The 12585-nt window shown below is 40.7% G+C and overlaps 1 protein-coding gene across 2 annotated transcripts in view; it reads right to left on the reverse strand.

Annotated features, from left to right (window-relative positions):
• Positions 1–12585, reverse strand: part of dscamb (Down syndrome cell adhesion molecule b) — a 114893-nt gene that overhangs the window by 13693 nt on the left and 88615 nt on the right. For both annotated transcript variants that reach the window (XM_056373371.1, XM_056373372.1), the window contains exons 12-24: positions 7436–7632; positions 6824–6920; positions 6348–6476; positions 6033–6200; positions 5139–5209; positions 4595–4838; positions 3695–3841; positions 2487–2642; positions 2139–2272; positions 1758–1911; positions 1249–1366; positions 949–1115; positions 211–309 (exon numbers count right to left, since the gene is read on the reverse strand). In XM_056373371.1, the coding sequence (XP_056229346.1) occupies positions 211–309; positions 949–1115; positions 1249–1366; positions 1758–1911; positions 2139–2272; positions 2487–2642; positions 3695–3841; positions 4595–4838; positions 5139–5209; positions 6033–6200; positions 6348–6476; positions 6824–6920; positions 7436–7632 (1881 nt within the window). The remainder of the gene's footprint in view (positions 1–210; positions 310–948; positions 1116–1248; positions 1367–1757; positions 1912–2138; positions 2273–2486; positions 2643–3694; positions 3842–4594; positions 4839–5138; positions 5210–6032; positions 6201–6347; positions 6477–6823; positions 6921–7435; positions 7633–12585) is intronic.

Here is a 12585-nt window from a genome sequence, read left to right on the forward strand (position 1 = left end):
GAAGGAGGGTGTGACATTGGTTATCACAGGTAGCTGAGGGGAGGTGATTGTTTCTATAATGTGTGTAGTTGAAGCATATTTGTGCATGTGTACCAGCAGCTGGGATGAAACTGTCCACTGTGCTGTCTCAAATGTGTTTGTTGTATGTGCATGTGTGTGTGTGTGTGTGTGTGTTGTGTGTGTGTGTGTGTGTGTGTCTGTCACACTCACCTCTGATGGAGCTCCCACCGTTGTCTCCAGGTATCCATGACAAAGTGATTGAGGTGGTGGTAGTCTTGGTAACTGTGAGGCGTGGCTGGTCAGGAGGAACTGTGGATATGAGGTCAAACAAAAATTTCATTGCACGGCTGAGCTTTTCTTTTTACCCAAACTTTTGGCAGCTACAGGAAAAGAATGGTGAATGTTCTGTTGTGCTTAAGAGGTCTGGTAGCCAAGAAAGATATCAAAAAACCTATACAGCATCTGCTGATGAAACACATCAGGGCCCTGCATTATATAACCTGGGAGCTGTTCGGCTACAAAGCAAAAATACTGAATAATTTGTGTTAACCTGACTGTGCGCATTGTGATGAAGTAATACATCGCCCAGTGAACCATTGCAACTTTTCAAGTGTTTTTAAATAGTTTTTGGACCACAATGAAGTTTTCTTCCATGGAGGCAGAAAATGTATCAGGCCTCGGCAGCATAAACGGAACGTGTAAGGTAAGGTCAGTTGTTGGTTTGGTCTCTTCAGGGAGTTATTCTAAATAAGAAACAAAAAACTATATCAGACTTATCCTTTAACTCTCCACAACATCATTACTCTTTAGCAGTTTTTCCTAAATTGAGTTTTATTATTTGATCATTATATACTGTAGGTTAAAAGCTATGGGAGTAATATGAGATATTTGAGTCTTGTTTTGTGTTCTGCATCACAGTGTAGTATCTTTACTACTCTGACGACTTGCCTTGGACCTGCAGGTTAAGTGTGATCTCATCAGACCCCCAGTTGTTGCTGGCCACACAACTGTAGTTGCCAGAATCCTCTGCTTTCACTGTGCGGATGATGAAGCTGCCGTTGCCATGGACACTCCGACGACCGTCCACCAGGACAGGGGTAGGAGTCCCATTAGTGCTGGAGAAAAAGAGAAAAGAAGTTGAGACATTTCTGCAGGTAAACAAACAAAATGAGTTTTCACAGTATCCCTGGAAGTGTGATATCCTATCTGCGCTGACCAGTTGTGCTTGTGTCTTTGTGTGTAACTTACTTTCCCTTGAGCCACTTGATGGTAGGGGGAGGGTCTCCGACAGCCTTGCATGGTAAAACAATATCTTTCATCCAGGGAGTGGTGACTGTTCCATTGAAGGTCAGAATCCTTGCTGGAGCTAAAAACAACACAGACACACAAAATCCCACAAGCACGTGACTTATTACGTGGTCTGAATAGATGATGATACTTTTGTTGACAAAAGATAGATAAAAAAAGATAAAAGATAAAGACACATGATTAAAAATCCATTTAAACATCTCCTCGGAAAAATATGCCTCATGCATCAGTGTATCAGATATATCCTTGACATTTTTTAGTTGCCTAACAAGGTGTCCTCCATATTGTGCCCGCAATTTTGCGGGTTTATTTATCTCAAATCAAATACAATATCCAATGCTTCTGTCTTATTAATTATGCTTTTAATGATGACAAACTGCAGGAAAACAATGTGAATATAAATAAGTACGAAAGGACATTGTTAACCAAGCTTATTCATGATGATGTACCTTTGGCCAAAGGCTCCACTGTAATTTTCTCACTGTTGTTGCCATGACCAGCAGCAGTCACAGCTACCACCCAGATACTGTACTGTCTGTTCCGAGCCAAGTTTGGGATCCTGTAGAAATATGCATCTGGAGAGGCCTCAAACTCGCTCATCACCTGTAAAGTGGAGAGAGGGGAGAGATTAATGTATCATTGGGAAGTAACTTTGTCCAGAGTGCATAAATGCACCATTATAGATATTAACCTTAAATAGTGCGAGTTTACCAGGTTTCAATATTAATGTTATTGAGCATCACAATCCCTGGACCGGCTCTGGGAAAAACTGAGTAGGAGATTAGAAAAAATAAAACGCTGACAATCTTGTGGTATACAAATGCTATTACCATCGGATGCAGGTTAGAGCAGAAGACGATGTATTTCCTGATGATGCCGTTGAGTTTGAGCGGAGGCAGCCAGGAGACGAACACCACTGAGCTGCTGGAGGCTGCAGCCTTCACCCCTGCTGGAGGACCAGGAACTAAGGAACAAGAAAAAACACACCAGGGTTCAGGAGGGGGCCAGATAAACATACTATAGAGTATGCAGTATGTTGTATGTATGGGAAGAAAAACGTCAATTAAAAAACGCAGCAGCACCATGCACCCTTGACTTTAGTGTACAGTTTTAATTCAGTGTCTTTCAGTGTCAACTAAATTGCAATGATTTCTTATATCTGGTGAAGGTTCTCTTACCATCCTCTTTTGTGCGCACGTAGATCTGTTCACTGCGGACACCATCTCCAGCGTTGGTGAAGGCTAAGACCTGGATGCTGTAGTTGGTGTACTTCTCCAACCCGTCCAGCTCCAGAGACGGCTGATTAGTGGTCACATTTCTGATCTCTCCCAGTTCTGACACAAGAGGAGAGACATAAAATGCAAAAATTATACACGTGGTAATGGTGCAGCCTATGGTGATGATTATGAACACTAACACCAATAACAGTTCATGCAGCATCGCAAAGTTATGAAAACACTAGTTCCCCTGTGATGAAAGCTAAAGTTTTACTCTGTTTTTCTGAGAAATTCAGCCAAAATCTCCTGATTGTACAGAATAGATAATGTATGTCGAGCACTCGTCTGCTTAATAATGTGTTTCACTGCAATAAGACGGGTATTACAGGGTTCTACTTTTCATTTTTGCTTGAATTTTTGTTCTCCTCGCCTCCATCCTCCATCCTTCTTATGTCCTGTCACTCAGAGCTGAGGCAGTGGGCCTGGCTGGAGTTATTGCATTGTGAATTATTGATGGAGACCAGCCAGACTGCAGGCTAGATCGCTGCTATAAAGCATGGTATACATTCAAGGGAAAAACACAACAACCACAAATACTCCCTCTGTGCAATGCAGACTTTGTACACCTATTGTTGGTCAGCTTTAGAAAAAGAGTCATCTCATACCGTAATTTGGCACAAATGGTGTATATAAATCATAAGATTATTATCAAAGTATATTAATCAGATGATAAAATTATTTGTGTATATAATTTGCATTTGAAAATCACACCGTCAGATAGGATGGGTGAAATATACAGTACTGAGTAGTGACTGAACAACCGTGCCTTACTAAGGTCAGCTGCTGTTGGTGATTTATTAAGAAATAACTGCTTACTTCTAAAAATTCTGAAAAACATTACATAAAGTAAAAAAAAACAACAAAAAAAACACACACACCCACAACACATGAATTACTCAAATTCCACCTCTGCAACACACAACAGCACATTACAGTATGACAATACCACAGCCTCCCCTAGTGGATGAACCATAAGAACAAGCAATAGCAATGAAAAACAAAGACAGAATGAAAGGCAAATCAGGTGACTTAACGTATTGGCTTAATTGGCAAATAAACTGCACTGATTGATAAATCACGTCAGCGTTTGGATGTGTGGATGTTAATACCTCCATCAGGCAGGTTGGCCCAGTAGATGACTCTGTAGCCCTGCAGGTTTCCATTGAGAGCCTCTCTGGGCAGCGGCATCCAGGACAGTGAGATGACCTCTGGAGACTTGGCCACAGCCAGGACATTTTCAGGAGGCCGAGATGGTACTAGCAGGGACACATGGAAGCTTAATGGAGGCTTTTTGAGGGACAGTACAAGCAACTAACAGGCCAAGTACCTTCATGTAGACAATTTTCTGAGTACCCAGGAACCTTAGTTTAGATATGTGAACAATAAAATATCAGTTACACTGCTTTGAATGTATTAGTTGCGTAATACTTAAATATAAATGATGACAACTACATTCTTAAACTCTCTAATGATTATTGTAAGTGAAAACATTCTACAAACTAAATATATTCATGTTATCAAATGTAAAAGATCATTACAGTTACTTTACCACATACTAACAGTACTGAATGAGTTTGTTTGAAAACATCCAGCATTTTCACAAAGCAGTTGAATTTAATTGAAGAAATTATAAAAAACAAAACATTGAAAAAAAAAAACATATTATTTCGTTATGACTATAAACGATAGTGTTTTTTTAGAGACACACAACTACTGATTAGGCATGATAGTGCTGGAGCATTCACTTATATGATGTAGTTCAAAAAGTATCCAGTAGGTGGTAGCCTTTTCACAAAAATATGTCAGCATTTTTGAGCTCATCACATCTACCAGGACAGGGTGGGATGGGTGTGGGGTCAATAATGCAGAGAGTCAGTTAATAATAAAAGCTAAACTAATTCACAGTAATAATATAAGGCTACTCTAGCTTGAAGAAACTGACTTAGACCCATGGATATATAGCACATACAGTATATAACACATCAATCAACCCACATAACTCTACTTACCATCTTCAAGAGTTTTGGTGACCACCTGCTGTGAGGATGGCCCGGTGCCTGCCCTGTTTGCAGCTTGCACCACCACACTGTACTGAGTGAACTTCTTCAGGTTGTCCAGCACAATACTCTCTGTGGTGTCTCCAGTCGTGTCTACGCTGATGATGGTGAACTGGTGGCTTCCACCTGGGCTGTACTCCCTGTAGCCCACCTGGTAGCCACGGATCACACCGTTCTGCAGGTGCTTCTGGGGAGGCTGCAAAAAGAGAAAGTGGTTAGAAGACCATAACTCATACACCTAAGGTTGCCCTTTCTGACAGACTACACATTATCTTAAACATGTTCATTTGGCTGATTTAATATCTTTTAATTATTTATTTATTCTTTATTCATTAGCCCATTGGCTTACACATATGTGGTTGCTATTCTTCCTATGGTACACATTAAATAATAATGAGTAAAAAAAGCAAACAGAAAAACAAAAAAAACCCCCAGCAATATCTGGTAGTCTATCTGTTTCAGTGCCTCGTCTCATAATACGACACACGGACTGCACCTTCCAGGAAACTTTGATGCTCTGTGGGGAGGTGGGCTCCAGAGTGACATCTTGTGGCGGGCCGTCAGGAGCTGTAAATGAAACACATTATTCACTATTATCGCATGCCTGTGTTTAAATTGGAGAGATGATCTACCACAGAGAGCAAGTCGTGTTTTATCTCATTCGATTTCACTAGATGGAGCTGTTGAGTTAAGAATGCATTTTGCTTCATGCTCTCGCTCATGTATGCACTTTGTGCAGTTTCTCCCTCAACTTAATGATCATTTCTGGAAAAAAAAAAACTTGTAACAACATCAACTTTAACCTTTAAAATAATGTGAGAAATGACAGATATTTTATTTAATTTGAAGTTTATGACTTTATTTTAGCAATGACTCTGTAAAATTGGCAATTTTACTGTGCTGGCATGCCTGTGGGGGGATCATTATGAGCAATAGAAGATAAGTGAAGACTGATAGGGCTGACTAATAGCAAGAGTGAACTGATCTGTTTCCCCAGATATAAACGATGATGGCCTCCATTTAAGACAACCATAAAATAATTTTGTGAAAGATGACTCAACAGGTTTGAGGGCCAGGAGGAAATGGACACTTTATCTGAGGAGTTTCATCACAAAACTGCATTTGGTCAAAGTATCAATTATCTTTGGAGCAGAGTTAAAGCATTAAAATTAATTATTAAGGCGATGTTATATACTCTAATAGCCAAATAAAAACTTTTAAGGGGTGTGATTTTGAGATAGTGGAGTTTCATTTTGGGAAAATTTATTTCAGCTGCATAGTTTGACTTCGTAACTCCTCCGGATCAAATAGTAACAGTAAAACTGATTATATGTATTTAAAATACCGTGGTGGAAGGGTTTCAAAAGGTCTTAGCATCAATGTCTCTAACCTGCTTCGTCAGTGGTGATGGTGAGCTCGTTGCTAGGATTGCTGTTGCCGATGATGTTCTTGGCGACCATGCGGATGTTGTAAGTGGAAGAAGGATGAAGGTCAATAATAGTAGCCTGGTTGAGCTGTGGCGACACATCTTTGGTTACCTGGGCTGACAGCCAAGAAGCTAGAAGAAACAGAGGGTGGATAGACTGTCAGTAATGGATAACTACATTTCTCCTTTCTTATTCCTGGCTCTATTGATCACTCTGTCGCCACATTTGCAGTATTTTTTAAACTGAATTTGTGCTCTTGAATTGTGAATTGTGTCTACCTGATTTGTTCTTGCATTCAATATCATATCCGGTGATGGGGCTGTTGCCATCGAAACCCATGGTCCAGCGGAGAGCAATGGTACGATCTTTAACCTCCCGGATCTCCACCTCTGGAGGGTCAGGTGGTTCTGAGGCAACATGTGAACACAGCAGAATGTGTGAGAAACAGACAGAGACAGTGAGAGAGAGGGACTCTGGTGTGCTAGTCCTGAAATAGAACTGGGTGTCAGGCAGACCAGACAGATGTATCGGTTTTATTCTGTCTGTGATTTCCCCAGTGAGATATTATGGATAAGTCTGCAAAGAGCAGAAGTAACACTGTGTAGCAATTAAATTAATAAACGAATGAATTAAATAATAAATGACGGGAAGCTTTACTGCTCCCTGAGTGAGTTTTGTCTTCTTCCAAACATATCCACTGGAAAAGAAGTTCCTGCAATGAGCTGAACAGAGCGTGAGGTGAGGGGGAGCTTACCTTGCACTGTCAGCTGTATGATGCCTCGGTCCTCTCCGAAGGAGTTGATGGCATGACAGGAGAAGAACCCTGAGTCCTCACGAACTGTAGGCATAATCTACACAGACGCACACCACATGCAAATCTTTCAGATGGTCAGAGAGTCAGACTGTCAGTTAGAAATCTCAAATTACGTGTCAGCCCGAGTCATTTTTCAAAAGGGAGGATGGGCAGTGTACTCAACTTCAGTGTTTTCATCCTTTACTTAGAGATAAAATAGAGAGAGAGAAAGAGACGAACTTCCATCCTAAACCCTGTGAGACACTCAACCACTCAATTATCTCAAGGCACATATTCCTTGCAATCTTACAATACTGCACTACACATGTACTCATTCGTAGTGTGTTTTAATCACCATTAAATTTAACCAGAAGGTAGCTCTTTAATATTTCATGCTCTACTTTAATATTTTGTAATGTATTTTCAACAAGAATTTTCTCTGCCCTTCCTCCCATCTTCCTCTTCTCTCTGCTTTCCATCTGTCTCAATAGATAAAAATGACTGAGGGCTGGTGCTCGCCCTGAAAAATAAATTTCAAAGGGCACTTGATTTACAGTGAAACTGAGCACCCACCACCAGCGTAGAGATTACTTCGTCTGCCACTTCTTTGACGGTGACCACGTATCGGCTGGTCTCAGGGTTGATGATGCGTTCTTCTTTCTCCCATCGCACCATGATGGGCTTCTCTCCGTGAGCTATGCAGCTCATCCTCTTCTCTTCACCCTGCGTGGCCAGAGTGGTGTTGGGGTACGAGGTGATCATGGCTGGGACTGGATGGAGACAGAAAGGGCAGGGGAAGAGAGTAGGAAGAGTAAGAATGGAGAAAACAGGGGGAAATCAAGAAATCAAGAAAACAAACAAAACATTTAGATCTTTTATCCATTTTATGCACATATGCTGTTGATGGTGTCGGTAGAGTAATATTAAACATAATTAACAGTGTAGCTTCTCCCCCTTCCACCAAGGACCACTTAAAAAATAATTGCTTTTACAGTGTGTTAATCTTTTTATTCCAAAATAGAAGAAATTAAGTTATATTTTGAAAAACAAAGCATTTATGCATTCTCAGGCTGTACTTCTTGCCCTATACTGAGTAAGACTCCTTTTCTCTAACAATTATGACAACTATTTAAACACTCCAGGGACCATCATGAAGTCATGTTTGAGTCTATTTGTCTCCTGCAATACTTTGAGATTGAAACAGAGCGCTTCAGGTAACTCTGTACCTGCTTTGATAACGACAGCGAACAGTAACATGCTGCTTTCTGAGGATGAGGTGGAGGAACGGAAGAAGAAAGCAGTGACTCCTGACTGAACTCCCTTCGGTCTGAGCGAGGAGCCGGTCTGGCTCTATGCCGTAACCGCACACCAGGCTCATTAGCAACACATTTAGCCCGTGTGTGCGTGTGTGTGTGTGTTTGTGTGTGTGTGTGCGTATGTCATTCAGCAGAATGAGTATCTGTTGTGAATGTCTCTCAACCAGACTACTCAAAGTCTGTACTCACACTTGCACTATTCTCATACTAACACTTTCTTTCATTCTGTCCTTTTCTCTCGACTCGCATGAATCTGTCTCCTGATTATAACACTCAGAGAGACTTTCAGGTGCTATTCACAGTATAATGATCTCTAAAGTGTGAAGCTCCCGAATTGGATTACATCATATTAACTTCTGCGGTTCTGAGCAGAATGAATGAATATGCTAATCTTTATCAGTATAGACATTATGGACATCATCTTAATGATTATTACAGACTGTTATAATGCAGGTTAAACAATTCAAATTATCTGCTTGCTCCCAGTTGTGTGCTGGCTTAAAAAGCCACAACTAAGCCAATCTGAGAGAGTCAAAGTATAATGAAATTTGTAGAAGATGATCATGGGTATCCATTAAAAGTTTCACACTAGAAATACAAATTCAGTTTGATGTGTCGCAAACAAAAGCCCAACTTTTTTATTTCATTTAGAGCAGCTGCATCTGCTTTTTACTATCATTTATTGATGATTGGTTTTTGATGAGTTTCATAATTTTATCTATCTCTATTTGTTATTTTATCCAAAAAATGTGATTATACGATTAAAAACATCCATCACAATTTCCCAGAGCAGAGAGAAACCAACAGTCCAACATCTAAAGATTTTCAATTTACAATGATTTTCAATTTACATTTTTTCTCTTTTACCATAAATCACTTAAACCCGCATTAATTGTTGTTTTGGCCGCTTGGGGGCAGTGGAATAAAGCTATAGTCACAACACTGACGTTTTCTCTTTCTATAAATTGATATGGCGAACATGTTAGCAAACAGTTGCTTATTTACAGAGCAACATTAGCATTAATTTGAAGTCATATTTATGTCCACCTGATGAATATGAGTCTAATATTCACTCTAATTTGATTTCCCCCAACTCCTCAGGGAAATATTTAGCTCATCAGCTGCTAAATGCACCACTATGTTCACCAGCTTGTCGCTCACTCTGTCTGTCTGATGATTAATGTTGGGCAGGTAGTGTACGGTGACTTTTTGCATTAAAAACAGCTGCCTGCAGCTGTAAATTACAAGGTGAGAGCGAACCAAAACAGTAAAGAAAACCAAAACAATCAGCTGAAAGACGCTAAAACTCTGCAGAGCTGAAAGGAACTGCAGAGTCAGGTGATTCTCTGTGACTGTTTCATATACACATAGTAATTAGTTGCATTATTCATATAAAAATATTGATTAGAGCAGATTTAAAGTGTTTACATTTTCTGTTGAGGGAGTATTTGATTATTATTCATTTTCATTAGATGGACCAGTTTTTAGGACCAGATATTTTTTAGGAGGTTTTCTGTATAGTAAACATGGTGTGGGTGTAGTGAATATTGTGTCAATGAAAAGGACAGTAATGGCAGCTACATGTGGCAGATACCGGTGCAGCAGTGGTTGGAGGCCTTCTCTTCCAAGAAAAGATGCAATATGTGTGCTTGAGACACTGTGAATGTCTGCCCACTCCTGAATAATGTGTCTGCGTGCATGTGTATGAGTGTTTTACTGTGAGTGCATATGTATGAAAGTGTGTGTATGAGAGCGGCTGTGTCTGGGGGAGCTAAGTGGGCGAGCACAGAGAGCAGAGAAGACTTGTGCTCATGACACATCTCAGCCACACTACACGATGGAGGAGAGAGAGAGAGCATGTACCCCTGCAGCGCTAGCTATGATCCCTCTCTCTCTCCCTCGCTCTCTCACTCCATCTCCCTCCTCAGGCTCCCACCAGGACAGTGATGATTTAATGATGAGAGAGACCACTTTGATTATTCATACACAGCAGACAAGTCCGCTGGCCGTGCTGCTGTCTCACACAGACACACTTGCATTCGAACATATATAGACATGCACGAACAACGAAACACACACACCCTTTGCACATTCAGAAATACACAAATAAAGACAAATATAGAGATACTGGCCTTGCACACATGTACTGTATGCAAGTGTAGACACACTGACAAGATATAAAAATCATAGGGATGCACATGCACAAACAAATGCCAACAAAAACTGAAGCAATGACACACAAACAAGGTTTAGAAAAACACGTTTCCCCACACATACAGTATTCCCCTGCGTCAAACAGTATTTGTAGGTAACTTTGTTATCATTTGTTTTGGCTTCAGACAGGCACCTGACTGGTAGGGTTCATACTAAGAGTGCCAGGAAGGTTAGATCATCGCAAGTCAATTAAAGCACTTGAAATCATAATGAATCATTTATTATACTGTACTTGTATGAATGACAATTTTGCCTGACAGTGCTTGAATTGCCCTGATGTGTTAAACCTCAGGCTGAAAAATGCTTCAGATTTTGCTCTTTTTTTTATTAATTATTTCACTGGTAAATACATTATATAGTTGCAGTTACATTGTATGCGTACACATTTGTATTAAGACCTGACTGGCTGATTCTGACTGATCCATATTTGAGAGTTTTAACAAGACTACAGGCATGCAAGCAGCTCTGTGAGGCTGTGCTTGACTTTAATGGTAACATCAGCATGCTAACAAGAACAATATTAAAGACTGATGTTGAGCAAGTATAAAGTTTACCTTGTTCACCATCTCAGTTTAGTGTGTGTTAGCATGCTTACATTAGCTAATTAGTCCGAAACACAACGTACAGCAAACCTGCAGGCATGTGGTCATTAACCATTTGCGTATTTAAAATTTCTGACCCAATGATGGCGATAGACAAAAATTGAAGGGATCACCAAGATTATCATAACTGATCCTGACGGGAACATGCACATGTGGACCAAATTTCATCTCAATCCATTCAATAGTTGTTGAGACATTTCACTTGAATCCACAAACATGAACCTCATGGCCGTGCTAGATGAAAAGTCAGGGGAACAGCAAAGTCAGAGGGATTCATCATCTGGGCACCATAAATGTCTGTACAAAATTTCATGCCAGTCCATCCAACATTTGTTGAGATAACACTGTTTTATCTCAAACATGTCTTACAAATTTCTTTGTGCTGTTACCAGTACACTGTATCTGCGATAAGCTGATATTTGCCAATAATTTCGGCCATGTTGTTGTATCAGTTGGGCTCTAATTTGTACACTGTAAATTAAAATCAAGAATGTTAACAATCACACACACACAAATCCCTCTAGCCCCCCACAAAAACAAATACACACATACACACAGAACTCTTCATCATGTCTCTCTGTCTTTTTTCTCACAGTACATTTCCTTCTTTGAAGCAGCCAACAAAAATCAAAAGGGGGAGCTACTTGCATGTGTTTATGTGCATGTACGGATGTGCATGTAGGCCTGTGTGTGTGTGTGTGTGTGTGTGTGCGAGTGTGTGTATGCACGCACTCGCAACCCCCACCCACCCCCGACATGATGGAATGTGTCAGACTTGGGACTGCCAACGTTTAAACCTCATTTCTTATTCACTCGCAGCCCGTCCCTCTCCCTCGCTCCCCACACCATCATCCCCTTTCCCACTGCCCCCGCGCAGGAAATCGCTGATTTATTTTGCATAGCAACTATGAATTTTAAGTGAGTCCTATTAAAAGAGTCTCCTCAGCCCCTTCTCTAAATGTTATTGCTCCTTAACAGGGGCTATTTTCTCCATCTAAATCTGAGGCCTTGGCAGTGCAAGTTAACATCGATGAAGCTTGTGTTTGCTCATTGAAAGACGTCGAGAAAGGGCGCACAATGACAGCACACAAGGCTGTGTTTGTTTGTGCATGTTTGTATGTATATGCACATGCTTGTCTGTGTAGGTGTGTGCACTGTATGTTCCTATATATGAATACACATATATGAAAACATCTCTGGGCATTTGGAGAGATTTCAATCTTTCTGTGACCTCGTATGTGTGTGTGCATTTGCACATATTTGTGTGAATGAAGCATGTGTAGTAGACTGCAGTATCTAAAATGTTCTACAATCTACACCAATCTCGGCTGTGCTTCAGTGGCCCGAGCTGAGGTGAGGCTACTCATTCGCTTCCTCCTCATCTCATCTCTATGCATCTACCGTGCAGCACTTGCAGGGCCCCAGGCTAAACCTATTCTTTTTGATAGCCCATAATTGCTCGGTTGATGTATATTTTTTAATATCCAGTGATATTACAGGGGCCTGGTAATAAAACATGGGTGGGTAGAGGAGAAACGGTGAGTGGGAATAGTGGAGACAAGGGAGAACAAGAAAGCTGAGGGTGTAGAGA

This window comes from Seriola aureovittata, chromosome 4 (assembly GCF_021018895.1).
Source record: "Seriola aureovittata isolate HTS-2021-v1 ecotype China chromosome 4, ASM2101889v1, whole genome shotgun sequence".
Taxonomy (NCBI): Eukaryota; Metazoa; Chordata; class Actinopteri; order Carangiformes; family Carangidae; genus Seriola; species Seriola aureovittata.